Here is a 12656-nt window from a genome sequence, read left to right as displayed (position 1 = left end):
GACCCCGCAGGCTTGGGAGCCCAAAAGTCTCCTCAGCTCACTTAAAAGACACTCCAAACTATGAACCTTGGCCAAGCAGACGCTTTCCAAGTAAAGCACTTAACCCTGGGATCTCTCCTGGTGTGGCTGCCTGCTTATCCAGTGCGCCAAGTCCAGACTCCCACTATGTCCCTGAGAGCCAAGGCTGTTAATCTGCCACACTTGGATCTCCACACTTCCCCAGCATTTCAGTCCCCACCTTAGGGCAGCTCAGTCACTACCCTGTTTCCCCAAAAATAAGACAGTGTCTTATTTTAAGGTGTGCTCCCAAAGATGCGCTAGATCTTATTTTCAGGGGACGTCTCATCTTTCCTGTAAGTAGGTCTTATTTTCAGAAGATGTCTTATTTTCGGGGAAACAGAGTAGATTGCTCACCCAAGGTCTCCTGGCTGATCTCCGTGCTGCACCACACAGTGGCAGCTCTCCCACAGCAGCTGTGCAGGCAGCCCACAGCTGAATGATATTAGCTCCTTTCTGGCTCAGCAGCTCAGACTGGGGCCCCAGACAATGCCCAAAGTCGTCTCTACACATCGACCCCAAATCTCTCAAGGAAGTTCAATTGAGTGCCTAAGTCCAAGAAAACCAAAACGTCCCACAGGTAAGGCTTTTCCTGCTTCTAGTCTTGCTGTTGTTATGGGTAAAGCTGCGGGCAGCCTCTGACTGAACAAACGCACCTACTATTTGCCAGTTTTCCACTGCTTCTGTCCTCCTGGTGGGGTCCATAAGTCTTTCACCAGCTTCCTGTGTCACCAAAGGGAAGCCTCTGGGAAAAACCCACTGGCCAGAGATGCCTGAGTCTTCTCTCGCCACTCTCACTGCGCCCAGTTGCACAGAAGCTGTTACTCAGCCGCCATCTTTTTTCAGGTGTCTGTTCCATAGATTTTTTTTTTTAAGGATGTAAATGTACAAGTTTATTTTATATTTTAGAAGGAGAGAGAGAATGAGAGAAGAGATGATGAGGGGGGAGACAGAAAGGAAAGTAGTGAGAGAATGAAGTCATCCCAAAGAAAGAAAGAATGCCCACCTGTTTCTGTGGATTGAGAGCTGGCAGTGAATTGTATGAAAGCAAAGCAGACAAAAAATGTTTTTGACCAATATTGTTCAAATAGTGCTCCCATGGGCTTCAAGCACATAGGTAAGAAAAATTATTGTCAGCTTTGCACTCTTCTATGTCTCTTTTTGTGTCTGTCTGTCCCTGTCTCTCTCTCTGCACATGGGAAGTTTACCGGGCGGGGGGGGGGGATCCTCTGCATCAACATTTATGGCAGAATGAAGGGAATGGGAGTGGGTAGAAAGAAAAGTTGAGCTTATGCAGTCTGAACAAAGCCCAGTCTCACAGGGAGCTCAAGCTAACATGGCTTTGCAGAGATGTGCCATATTGTAGCAAGTTGGCCAGACCTATATACCCACACTTTGACCAGGAAAGGGGCATAACTTTGGATGAGTTTACTGACTTCAGCCTAAGGAAGTTCCCATAATGGGACTTGTCAACTTCCTAGCAGCTTGGGGGATGAGTGTTTTATTTATTTATTTTTAAATTGAGACAGAATCTCACTTTGTCACCCTTGGTAGAGTGCTGTGGTGTCATAGCTCACAACAACGTCAAACTCTTGGGCTCAAGCAATTCTCTAACCTCAGCTTCCCTAGTAGCTGGGACTACAGGTGCCTGCCACAGCACCTGGCTATTTTTTGTTTTTGTTTAGCAGTCCTGGGCCGGGTTTGAATCCATCAGCCCCGGAGCATGTGGCTAGTGCCTTAACCGCTGAGCTATGGGTGCCCAGCCAGGAATTAGTGTTTTAGTTCTGAATGGGGCAATCTGGGCAGCACAACACAAGTTTCCAGTACAGTCCAACCCTTCTGCTGCTCAGATCCATTTGCTTCTTAAGTTCTGGAATGGTTCTTTTGGGATCCTGATGGGCCTCCTTTCTCAGGAAAACAAGAGGAAGGTTTGGGACCCACCACACAACTCCTGCTGCCACAGCTTGTTTTGAATCTGCAACTGGTATCATCATCTCCCTCCTCTACTACTCATCCTTGGCTCTTCCTTTCCCCTCTCAATTTGTACTTTTCCTTGTCTAGCTGGGTTACTGGATGAAGTACCTGGTTATCATGCCCTTTGTAGGCTGTGACTGGACTTGTCATTTATCATCAAAATAGGGCAAGGGTCAGGATTAGGTACCAAGAGGTACCTGAATAGATGATCTAAGTGTCAAATGTATTATTTTCTGTCCCCTTCCTCCTATGAGAGTCATTTACTCCTACAAGGATAGTGGTAGGTGTGGTTAGAAGGGAAGCATTATATATTTGTGTGATTAGGTCTTGTTGTTTTGGTGAGTCCCTGACCTTACGGTGTGAATTTCAGCAGTGCTTCTTATATTTTCCCTTTTTAGGTGTTGGTTTGGTTTTTTTGCAGAAATAGAACCCCCCACCCCCAAATTTCATATGGAATCTCAAGGGACACTGACTGGATAACCAAAATAATTTTACAGAAGCAGCAGACAACCAGATTCAAAAGCAGGCAAAGGACTTGAATAGACATTCCTTCACAGAAGATATACAGTGCTTAATAATCACATGAAAAGATGCTCAATGTCACTACTTATTAGGGAAATGTAAATCAAAGCTACAGAGATACCACCTCAAACTCATTTAGATAGCTACTATCAAGCAAAAAATAGAAAATAATGAGTGTGGGTTCGGATGTGAAGAAACTGAAACCCTTGTGCTCAGTGGTCCAACCACTGTGGAAAACAGTATGGCCATTCCTGAAAACATTAAAAATAGAGGGCCAGGCTCAGTGACTCACACCTGTAATCCTGCCCCTCTGGGAGGCCAAGGTGGGTGGATTGCCTGAGCTCACAGGTTCCAGACCAGCCCAAGCCAGAGTGAGACCTCATCTCTAAAAATAGCTGGGTGTTGGGTGGCACCTGTGGGAGGGAAAAAAATAGCTGGGTGTTTTCTTTGAAGCTATGGTGAAGAGTTGTGTCCTTAATTAGCCTCTCATCTTGTCTGTTAATTGGCGTATACAAAGGCTACTGACTTGTGGACATTGATTTTATATACTGAGACATTATTGTATTTTTTTATTTTTGGCAGTTTTTGGCCGGGGCTGGGTTTGAACCCACCACCTCCAGCATATGGGGCCCGCACCCTACTCCTTTGAGCCACAGGCGCCACACCATTATTGTATTTTTTTATGACTTCCAGGAGTCTTGTGTTTGCGTCTTTGGGATTCTCTAAGTATAAGATCATATCATTGGCAAAGAGAGGGAGTTTGACCTCCTCTGTTCCCATTTGGATGCCCTTTATTTCCTTCTTTTCCCTGATTGTATTGGCTAGAAACTTCCAGCACTATGTTGCATAGTAATGGTGACAGAGGACAGCCTTGTCTGGTTCCAGTTCTAAGTGGAAAAGCTTTCAGTTTTACTCCATTCAGTAAAATATTAGCTGTGGGTTTGTCATAGATAGCTTCAATTGGTTTAAGAAATGTGCCACCTATGCATATACTCTTCAGTGTTCTAATTAGAAAAGGATGCTGGATTTTATCGAATGCTGTTTCTGCAACTATTGAAAGGATCATATGGTCTTTGTTTTTGCTTCTGTTGATATAGTGAATAACGTTTATGGACTTGCATATGTTAAACCAGCCTTGCATCCCTGGGATGAAACCTACTTGATCATGATGTATGACTTTTTTGATGATAAGCTGTAATTTATTGGCTAGGATTTTGTTGAGAATTTTTGCATCTATATTCATTAGTGAAATTGGTCTGAAGTTCTCCTTTTTAGTTGGGTCTTTTCCTGGTTTGGTATCAGGGCGATGTTTGCTTCATAGAATGTGTTGGGGAAGATTCCTTCCTCCTCGATTTTTTGGAATAATTTCTGCAGTATGGGAACAAGCTCTTCTTTGAAGGTTTGATAGAATTCTGGTGTGAAGCCATCTGGACCAGGGCATTTTTTTGTTGGGAGATTTTTTTATTGTTTCTTTGATCTCAGTGCTTGAAATTGGTCTGTTCAGGATATATATTTCTTCCTGGCTAAGTCTAGGGAGAGGGTGTGATTCCAAATACTGATTCATTTCCTTCACATTGTCAAATTTCTGGACATACAGTGTCTTGTCATATTCAGAGATAGTCTCTCTCTCTCTCTCTCTCTCTCTCTTTTTTGAGACAGTTTCACTTTGTTGTCCTTGGTAGAATGCTGTGGCATTACAGCTCACAGCAACCTCCAGCTCTTGGGCTTAGAAGATTCTCTTGCCTCAGCCTCTCAAGTAGCTGGGAAAATAGAGGACCAGGCTCAGTGACTCACACCTGTAATCCTGAGTACCAGTTGCAGATTCAAACCACAATGCCTGGCTATTTTTTTATTGCAGTTTGGCCAGGGCCATGTTCAAACCCGCCACCCTTGGTTTATGGGGCCAGCGTCCTACTCACTGAGCCACAGGCATTGCCCAGAGATAATCTCCTGTATCTCTGTGGCATCTGTTGTTATTTAACCTTTATCATTTCTGATTGAGGTTACCAGAGATTTTACTTTTATATTTCTAGTTAGTCTGGCCAAAGGTTTATCTATTTATTTCCTAAAAAAACCAACTCCTTGTTTCATTAATTTTCTGAATGATTTTTTTGTTTGTTTGTTTTCAATTTGGGTGAAGGGCCTCTATAAAGAAAATTGTAAACCCTAAGAAATAAAATAGCAGAGTATATTAACAAATAGAAAAACGTACCGTGCTCATGGGTGGGAAGAATCAACATTGTTAAAATGTCTATACTTCCCAAAGCAATCTACAGATTCAATGCCATCCCTGTTAAAATACCAACATCATACTTTTAAGAGTTGGAAAAAATGATTCTGCATTTTGTATGGAACCAGAAAAAAACCATATAGCTAAGTCAGTTTTTTTTTTTTTGTTTGTTTGTTTGTGGCCAGGACTGGGTTTGAACCTGCCACCTCCAGCACATGGGGCCAGTGCCCTACCCCTTTGACCCGCAGGCACTGTCACTAAGGCAGTTCTTAGTAATAAAAACAAAGCTGGGGCATCAGCATACCAGATTTTAGGCTGTATTACAAAGCCATAGTGCTCAAAACAGCATAATAATGGTGCCAAAAAAAGACATAGACATTTGGAATCAAATAGAAAACCAGGAAATGAAACTAACATCTTATAACCACCTAATCTTTGATACACCAAACAAGAACATACACTGGGGGAAAGAATCCCTATTCAATAAATGGTGCTGGGAGAACTGGATATCCACATGTAAAAGACTGAAACTGGACCCCCACCTTTCTCCACACACAAAAATTGATTCAAGATGGATAAGGGACTTAAATTTAAGACATGAAATGATAAAAATCCTCAAAGAAAGCAGAGGAAAAACACTGGAAGATATTGGCCTGGGGAAAGTCTTTATGAAGAAGAGTGCCCTGGCAATTGCAACAACAACAAAAATAAACAAATGGGACTTAATTAAACTGAAAAGCTTCTGTATTGCTAAGTAGACAACAACCACAGCAAATAGACAACCTACACAATGGGAAAGGATATTCACATATTTTAATCAGACAAAAGCTTGATAACTAGGATCTATAGAGAACTCAAATTAATCCACATGAAAAAAGCCAACAATCCCATATATAAATGGGCAAGAGACATGAATAGAACCTTCTCTAAAGAAGACAGATGAATGGCTAACAAACATATGAAAAAATGCTCATTGCCCCTAATTATTAGAGAAATGCAAATCAAAACCCTGAGATATCATCTAACCCCAGTGAGAATGGCCTGCATCACAAAATCTCAAAACTGCAGATGCTGGCATGGATGTGGAGAGAAAGGAACACTTTTACACTGCTCATGGACTGCAAACTAATATGACCTTTTTGGAAGGCAGTATGGAGAACCCTCAAAGAACTCAGGCTAGACCTCCCATTTGATCCTGCAATCCCATTACTGGGCATCTACCCAGAAGGAAAAAAATCCTTTTACCATAAGGACACTTGCACTAGACTGTTTTTTGCAGCTCAATTTACAATCGCCAAAATGTGAAAACAGCCTAAATGCCCCCAACCCAGGAATGGATTAACAAGCCGTGGTATATGTATACCATGGAATACTTACTATTCAGCCATTAAAAAATATGGAGACTTTACATCCTTTGTATTAACCTGGATGGAAGTGGAACACATTATTCTTAGTAAAGCATCACAAGAATGGAGAAGCATGAATCCTATGTACTCAATTTTGATATGAAGACAATTAATGACCTAGTACATGGTGAGGGGCAGGGTAAGGGGAGAGCAGAGAGAGAGAGAAGGGGGCTGGGGGATGAGGAAAGGAAGAGCAGAGAGAGGAAAGGAGAGAGGGGGTGGGAGAAGGGAAGAGCGAAGAGAGGGAAGGAGGGAAGGTAGTGGGGTCTGGTGTGTGATACACCTTATGGGGGCAAGACACAATTGTAAGAGAGACTTTACCTAACAAATGCAATCAGTGTAACCTGGTTTCTTGTACCCTCAATGAATCCCCAACAATAAGAAAAAAATAATTAATAAATAAAAATAGCTGGGTGTTGTGGTATGGTGGGCACCTGTAGTCCCAGCTACTTGGGAGGATGAGGCAAGCGAATTTCTTCAGCTCAAGAGTTTGAGATTGCTGTCAGCTATGACACCATGGCACTCCACCAAGTGTGACAAAGTGAAACACTGTCTCAAAAAAAAAAAAAAAGTTAAAAATAGAAATACCATAGGACCCAGAAATTCCATTTCTGGTTATATACTAAAAAGAAAGTGATAGCAGGATCTTTAAAAGATATTTTTACATCCATTGTATTAGTCAGGGTTCTCCAATGAAACAGAATCAATAGGATATATATGTATATGTGTATATAGGTGTGTACACACACATACAAGTTCAGGTCCAAGTCAGAAGGCCCAAGAACCTTGAATTCTGATGTCTAAGGGTGAGGAAAGATGGATATCCTGGTTCAAACAGGGAAAGTGAATTCACCTTTCTTCTTCCTTTCTATTCTACTCAGGCCCTCAATAGATTGGATGGTGCTCACCCTCACATTGATGAGGGTGATCTTCTTTATTCAGTCTACCATTTCAAATGCTAATCTCTTCCAGAAACACCATCACATGCCCAGAAACAATGTTTTATCATCTAACTGGGCATCCCTTAGCCTAGCTAAATCAACACATAACCATGTTATAAGCAGCATTATTCACAACAGCTAAAATGTTGGTAGATGAATGAGTAATCAAAATGAAGTATAAACATACAGAAGGATATTATTCAGCATTTAAAAAGAAAAAAAATCTGACATATGCTACAATGTACATTAACCTTAAGGATATTATGGTAAGAAAAAATAAGCCAGTCACACAAAGACAAAAACTATAGGATTCCATTTATCTCAGGTGCTTACAGTACTCAAAATCATGAACAGAGTAGAATGGTGAATGCCAGGGACAGGGGAAGGAAAGAGTTATTTTTTAATGGTTATATAGGTTCAGTTTTGCAAGATAAAAAGAGCTATGGTGGTATTTAACATCACTTAACTGTACACTTAAAAATAGTTAAGATGGGGCAGTGCCTGTGCCTCAGAGGAGTAGGGCGCCGGCTCCATATGCCAGAGGTGGTGGGTTCAAACCCAGCCCTGGCCAAAAACTGCAAAAAAAAAAAAAAATAGTTAAGATGGTAGATTTTGTGTTATGTGTATTTAACCACAATAAAAAAAAAAAATTGGGGAAAAAAATCCTTGTAGGTCACTACCAGTTTAGTCATTTTCAAGTCTAATTATGTCTTTAAAACCTGTCCTTTTCCATATTTATTTCTGCTATGTGTTTGGTGAATGAATGTAAATCTGGGGACAAGTGAATGCACTTTTTTTTTTTTTAAGCAATTGAAAGATCCTGAGAGACCAGGATCTACACATGAAAGTGTTCTTCTAAGGCAGGAACCTTGCTTTCTCCACGTGAGCTTTACTTCTTCAAATGTGCGCCTCTTGTGCCTATAACCCCTTGGTTTGTTGAAATGATATCAGTTGGTAAAATCTAATGGGAAATTAAAGTAATAAAAGTTATATGCCCAGAAACATAAGTGAGGCTTATACTAAAAAGAGAGGCTACTTATGGCATATAGAAGGCTGAAGAACTGCTCCCTGGTGAGCAAAAATGATCAGCACATGAAAGCCAGTGAGTGGAAATAGCAACTTCAATTACTTTCTAATTTCTACCAATTGATGTAGGGCAAGTGTCCCTTCTTCTCTGGGATTTACATTGGTCCTTTTTATTACTCAAACTAGACAAGGCTAGAACATAATAACCTAACTTATCAGGTAGGGAGAGATGAAAAATTGTAGCCAGCTTCACATAAAATCATTTTCACAATTGAGTCAAGTAATAACTCTTGGGAACATTATATAATTTCTGATTCAGTAGCTGATCCATGAATAAATGGGCAATTTGGAGTATCTTACAAGAGACAAGAAGGAGCATTAATTCCCAGGTTGCTTCTCTGCCAAAAAAAAAAAAAAAATCTCTCTATGATATTCCTGGTATTCCTAAGGAGGGAAGTATAATTTTAGGGACATTTGGACAAAATCTGAATACAATGTGCTTAGATGAAACTTATAGTCTATTTTAGAGATGAAATTAAAGGATGTGGTAGCTATTGCTATGACAAAGGATTTTTGGCTAATGCAGTGTATGGACATTGATTTTATGATTTATCTTATCTTATAGCATCTATGTATCAGTTGACTTGTGAAAACAGTGTGTACAACTTCCAATTTGCCTTGTTAACAGTAAAGGAGAGAAGGATGGAAGCTGCTTTATGAAGGCCACCAAAATGAATGAGTTTTTCCTTTCTTCACACAGATTTCCTTCTAGAGTGCCAAGATCTTTTCCATTCAACACCTCAGTCATGTACAAAAAGACTGTGTTTGTAGAGTTCACGGATCACCTTTTCAACATTGCCAAGCCCAAGCCATCCTGGATGGGTATGAAAACAATGTTGAATGCTAATTATGAAACTGGGTTATCTTATTTCCTGGCCAGGATTCCTCAATCTTGAGGTTTCAGTTAAAGAGGGAAGATGCCAAAGAGAATGTTCTTTTTAGTCAGGTTTCACCTTCAGGGAAATACACTGAATTTTGTCAGTCTTTTTTTAAATTTCAGATTAATATGAAGGTACAGGTGATTAGGTTACATTGTTGGCATTTGTTAGGTAGGGTCCCTGTTGTAGTTGTGCCCCTCCCACAAGAGGTGTGCCATATACCCTTACACTGTGCCCATTAGGTGGGAGCACACCAATCTCCCTTCTTCTTCCCCTCTCCTCACTACCTCCTCCCATCTCCCAACTTGAGTTTGTATTTTTCTGTCATATGAGTGTGTATTTATTTGTCTACTGGTTTCATATTAGTATTGAGCACATTGGATACTTGCTTTTCCATTCTTGTGATACTTTAAAGTTGCATGTTCTCCAACTCTATCCAGGTTAATACAAAAGATGTAAATTCTCCCATCTTTTTATGGCTGAATAGCATTCCATGGTGTGTGTGTGTGTGTGTGTGTAGCTACACACACACACACACACATATATGTACATATATATACACACATATATATCACAGTTTATTAATTTATTCATGGGTCAGTGGGCACTCGGGTTGATTCCACATCTTGGTGATTGCACACCGAGCTGTGGTAAAATTCTAGTGCAAATGTCCTTATGATTATCTTATCCAGTCTCATATTTTTAATATGTAATCTATATCCCAATAACTCTCAAATATATATCTTTGTTCATATGGCTCCCCTGAACACCAACTATTTACCTCCACTTAGATGTCAAATAAGTATGTAACAATGTTAAGATGGGACATTTCCTGTCATAGAATTGTTGCTAAGAATTATAGGTAACAAGTATCCCACTATTCTAAAGATAGATATCAGCCCATCTATTCAAGACTTGTTCAGGTAGTGGTACAAAATTGCTTCTGCAACACTTAGCCTATGATTCACCTCTAGCCTATATAAAAGAAGGCTAGGCACTTAAGAAAGAGTTTAGATTTGTATATTTGTTTAGAGATAATTTTTAGTGTTACATATGTCCTCTACACCATGAGGGAAAGGGAGCCTCTCACTCATGTTAAGATGCAATGAGAACCACATAGAACACTAGATGTAGGGTCTCTGTAATTTGAGAGATACTGACAAGTACCTGGCTTTTATCTGGAAAAACTTTCAAGGCCAGAGGCTGGGGCATAGTAGGGAAAGTGGGCTATAGTAGAAGCTAACCTCACTGCCAGTGTTACGTGTAAGGACAGGAAAGTCACATGATGAGACTTATCTTAAGAAGACTCTCTAAGACAGCGATTCTCAACCTGTGGGTCATGACCCCTTTGGGGGTCTCCTGCATATCAGATATTTACCTTACAATTTATAACAGTAGCAAAATTACAGATATGAAGTAGCAACGAAAAGAATTTTATGGTTGGAGGTCACCACAACATGAGGAACTGTATTAAAGGGTCACGGCATTAGAAAGTTTGAGAACCACTGCTCTAAGAGATCTTCCTGCCAGGAAGTCTATGTAGATTGTACTGCTATAAGCAAAAACTGAGATGACTGATAAAAGCAATCAGGTGGGACAGGTGCAGTGGGCTGTCTCCATATTGGGAGAGAGAGGGTCTCCGAAGAACTCATGTAAGTTCCTTAAGAAAGAGCCACAATTATGACATATGCTACAACTAGGGAGTACTAATGCCACATTAGAACTGTTCTTTCCAAGAAACACTGCCATCGTGCTTTTTTTTACCCCTACCCTCTTTCCACTTGCTCCTACTTTAGTGAAGCTGTCAACAAAATTGTCTTTACACATTGCAGGTTTCTGAGCCTGTTATAACTAGAGGATGGAGGAAACTTTAAATAGCAAATGAAAAGTTTGATATTACACTGGACTAGACTTGTTAAAAGTTAAAAATAACACTGTTTTTTTTTTTTTTCAGTTTTTGGCCAGGGCTGGGTTTGAACCCACCACCTCCAGCATATGGGGCTGGTGCCCTACTCTGTTGAGCCACAGGCGCCACCCGACACTGTTTGTTAATGCCTGAAGGTTATTGGAAAAGATTTGAGATTGGCCAAAGTGCAAGAAAGGGATATTTCACATAATACAAGTAAAAACAGTAGCTGAGCGTGGTGGCTCATGCCTGTAATGCTAAACCCTTGGGAGGCTGATGCAGGAGGATCACTTGAGATCAGGAGTTTGAGACCAGAGAGAGCAAGAGCAAGTCACCGTTTCTACTAAATACAGGAAAAACTAGCCAGGAGTTGTGGTGGGCACCTATAGTCCCAGCTACTTGAGAGACTGAGGTGAGGGGATAGCTTGATACCAAGAGTTTGAGGTTGCTGTGAGCTATGATCCTACTACACTTCACCGAGGGGGACAAAGTAAGACTCTATCTCAAAGAAAAAAAAAAAAGTATTTACAGTCATCTTATACTTAATACATCCATAAAATAAAGCTACACATTTTCTTCTTGATTTTATGTGTCATGGCCCAACTAACCAACCAGTTGCAGAAGCCAAAATCATAGGAGTCATCTTCGACTTCTTTCTTTTTTTCATATGTCCAACATTCAATCTATTAGCAAGCCCTGTTGACTGTTCCTCCATAACAAATTCCAAGTCTTCTTCTTTTACTTCCTGTAAAATCCAAATTCATCCAGATTCCTGTAGCCTTCATGGTTCTACATGTTATGCTCTCTGCCTACTAATTAGTCCCCCCATTCACCTTGCTTCAGCCACATTTTACTCAACTATCACAAGATTATTTATGCCTCAGGTCTTTTGCATTTGTTTTATCTGCTTTGAACATTCCACTAAATCTTTGCAAATCTTTCATCATTTTCATTAGTTAGATCTTTGATTAAACACCTCTTCAGAGAGACCCTTCATTTGCTAGCACACCACCATCTTTTATAGCATTTATAACAACTTGAGATTATCTTATTTCTTTATGTGTTTAATGTGTCTAGAATATGGTCTCCATGATCTGTCTTGTTTACTGCAGTATCTTTAGTGCAGAGGACAGTTCCCAGATTATAGTAGGAACACAAACATTAGTTAAATGAATGAATGCATTGAATTGATTGCCAGAAATCTTCCTTAGAGCAACCATAAGGCTGAGCTGGTGTTGGCAGCAAGTATATACAGCCTTTTTTTTTTTTTTTGCAGTTTTTGGCTGGGACTGGGTCTGAACCCGCCACCTCCAGCATATGGGGCCAGCGCCCTACTCCTTTGAGCCAGTGGCGCCACCCTGCATATACAGATTTTTATCAATAATCACAGGAACATGGTTGTCTTTGACCTTCACTTTTTAATAATAGGTAAGGTTTTTGGAGTGCTATTCTCCAAATGATTTTTGGGGGACATCTCATTTTTGCAGGTCTACTGGGTCCTACCATCCAGGCTGAAGTTTATGACACAGTGATCATAACACTTAAGAACATGGCTTCTCATCCTGTAAGTCTTCATGCTATTGGTGTATCATACTGGAAATCATCTGAGGGTGAGTAAAGTATCCTTCTGTTGTTCTGATATCCTAGGGAATAGAA

General features: G+C 40.4%; 1 protein-coding gene across 2 annotated transcripts in view; it reads left to right on the top strand.

Moving 5' to 3' along the window:
- F8 (coagulation factor VIII) overlaps positions 1-12656 on the top strand; it is a 292803-nt gene that overhangs the window by 43599 nt on the left and 236548 nt on the right. The window contains exons 2-3 of one of the 2 annotated variants that reach the window (XM_053579849.1): positions 8917-9038; positions 12488-12610. In XM_053579849.1, the coding sequence (XP_053435824.1) occupies positions 8917-9038; positions 12488-12610 (245 nt within the window). The remainder of the gene's footprint in view (positions 1-8916; positions 9039-12487; positions 12611-12656) is intronic. The other variant, XM_053579850.1, reaches the window with a different exon arrangement.

This window comes from Nycticebus coucang, chromosome X, assembly GCF_027406575.1.
Source record: "Nycticebus coucang isolate mNycCou1 chromosome X, mNycCou1.pri, whole genome shotgun sequence".
Classification (NCBI taxonomy): Eukaryota; Metazoa; Chordata; class Mammalia; order Primates; family Lorisidae; genus Nycticebus; species Nycticebus coucang.
The sequence above is the reverse complement of the archived record's forward strand: the minus strand, read 5'-3'. Positions and strand labels throughout refer to the sequence as shown.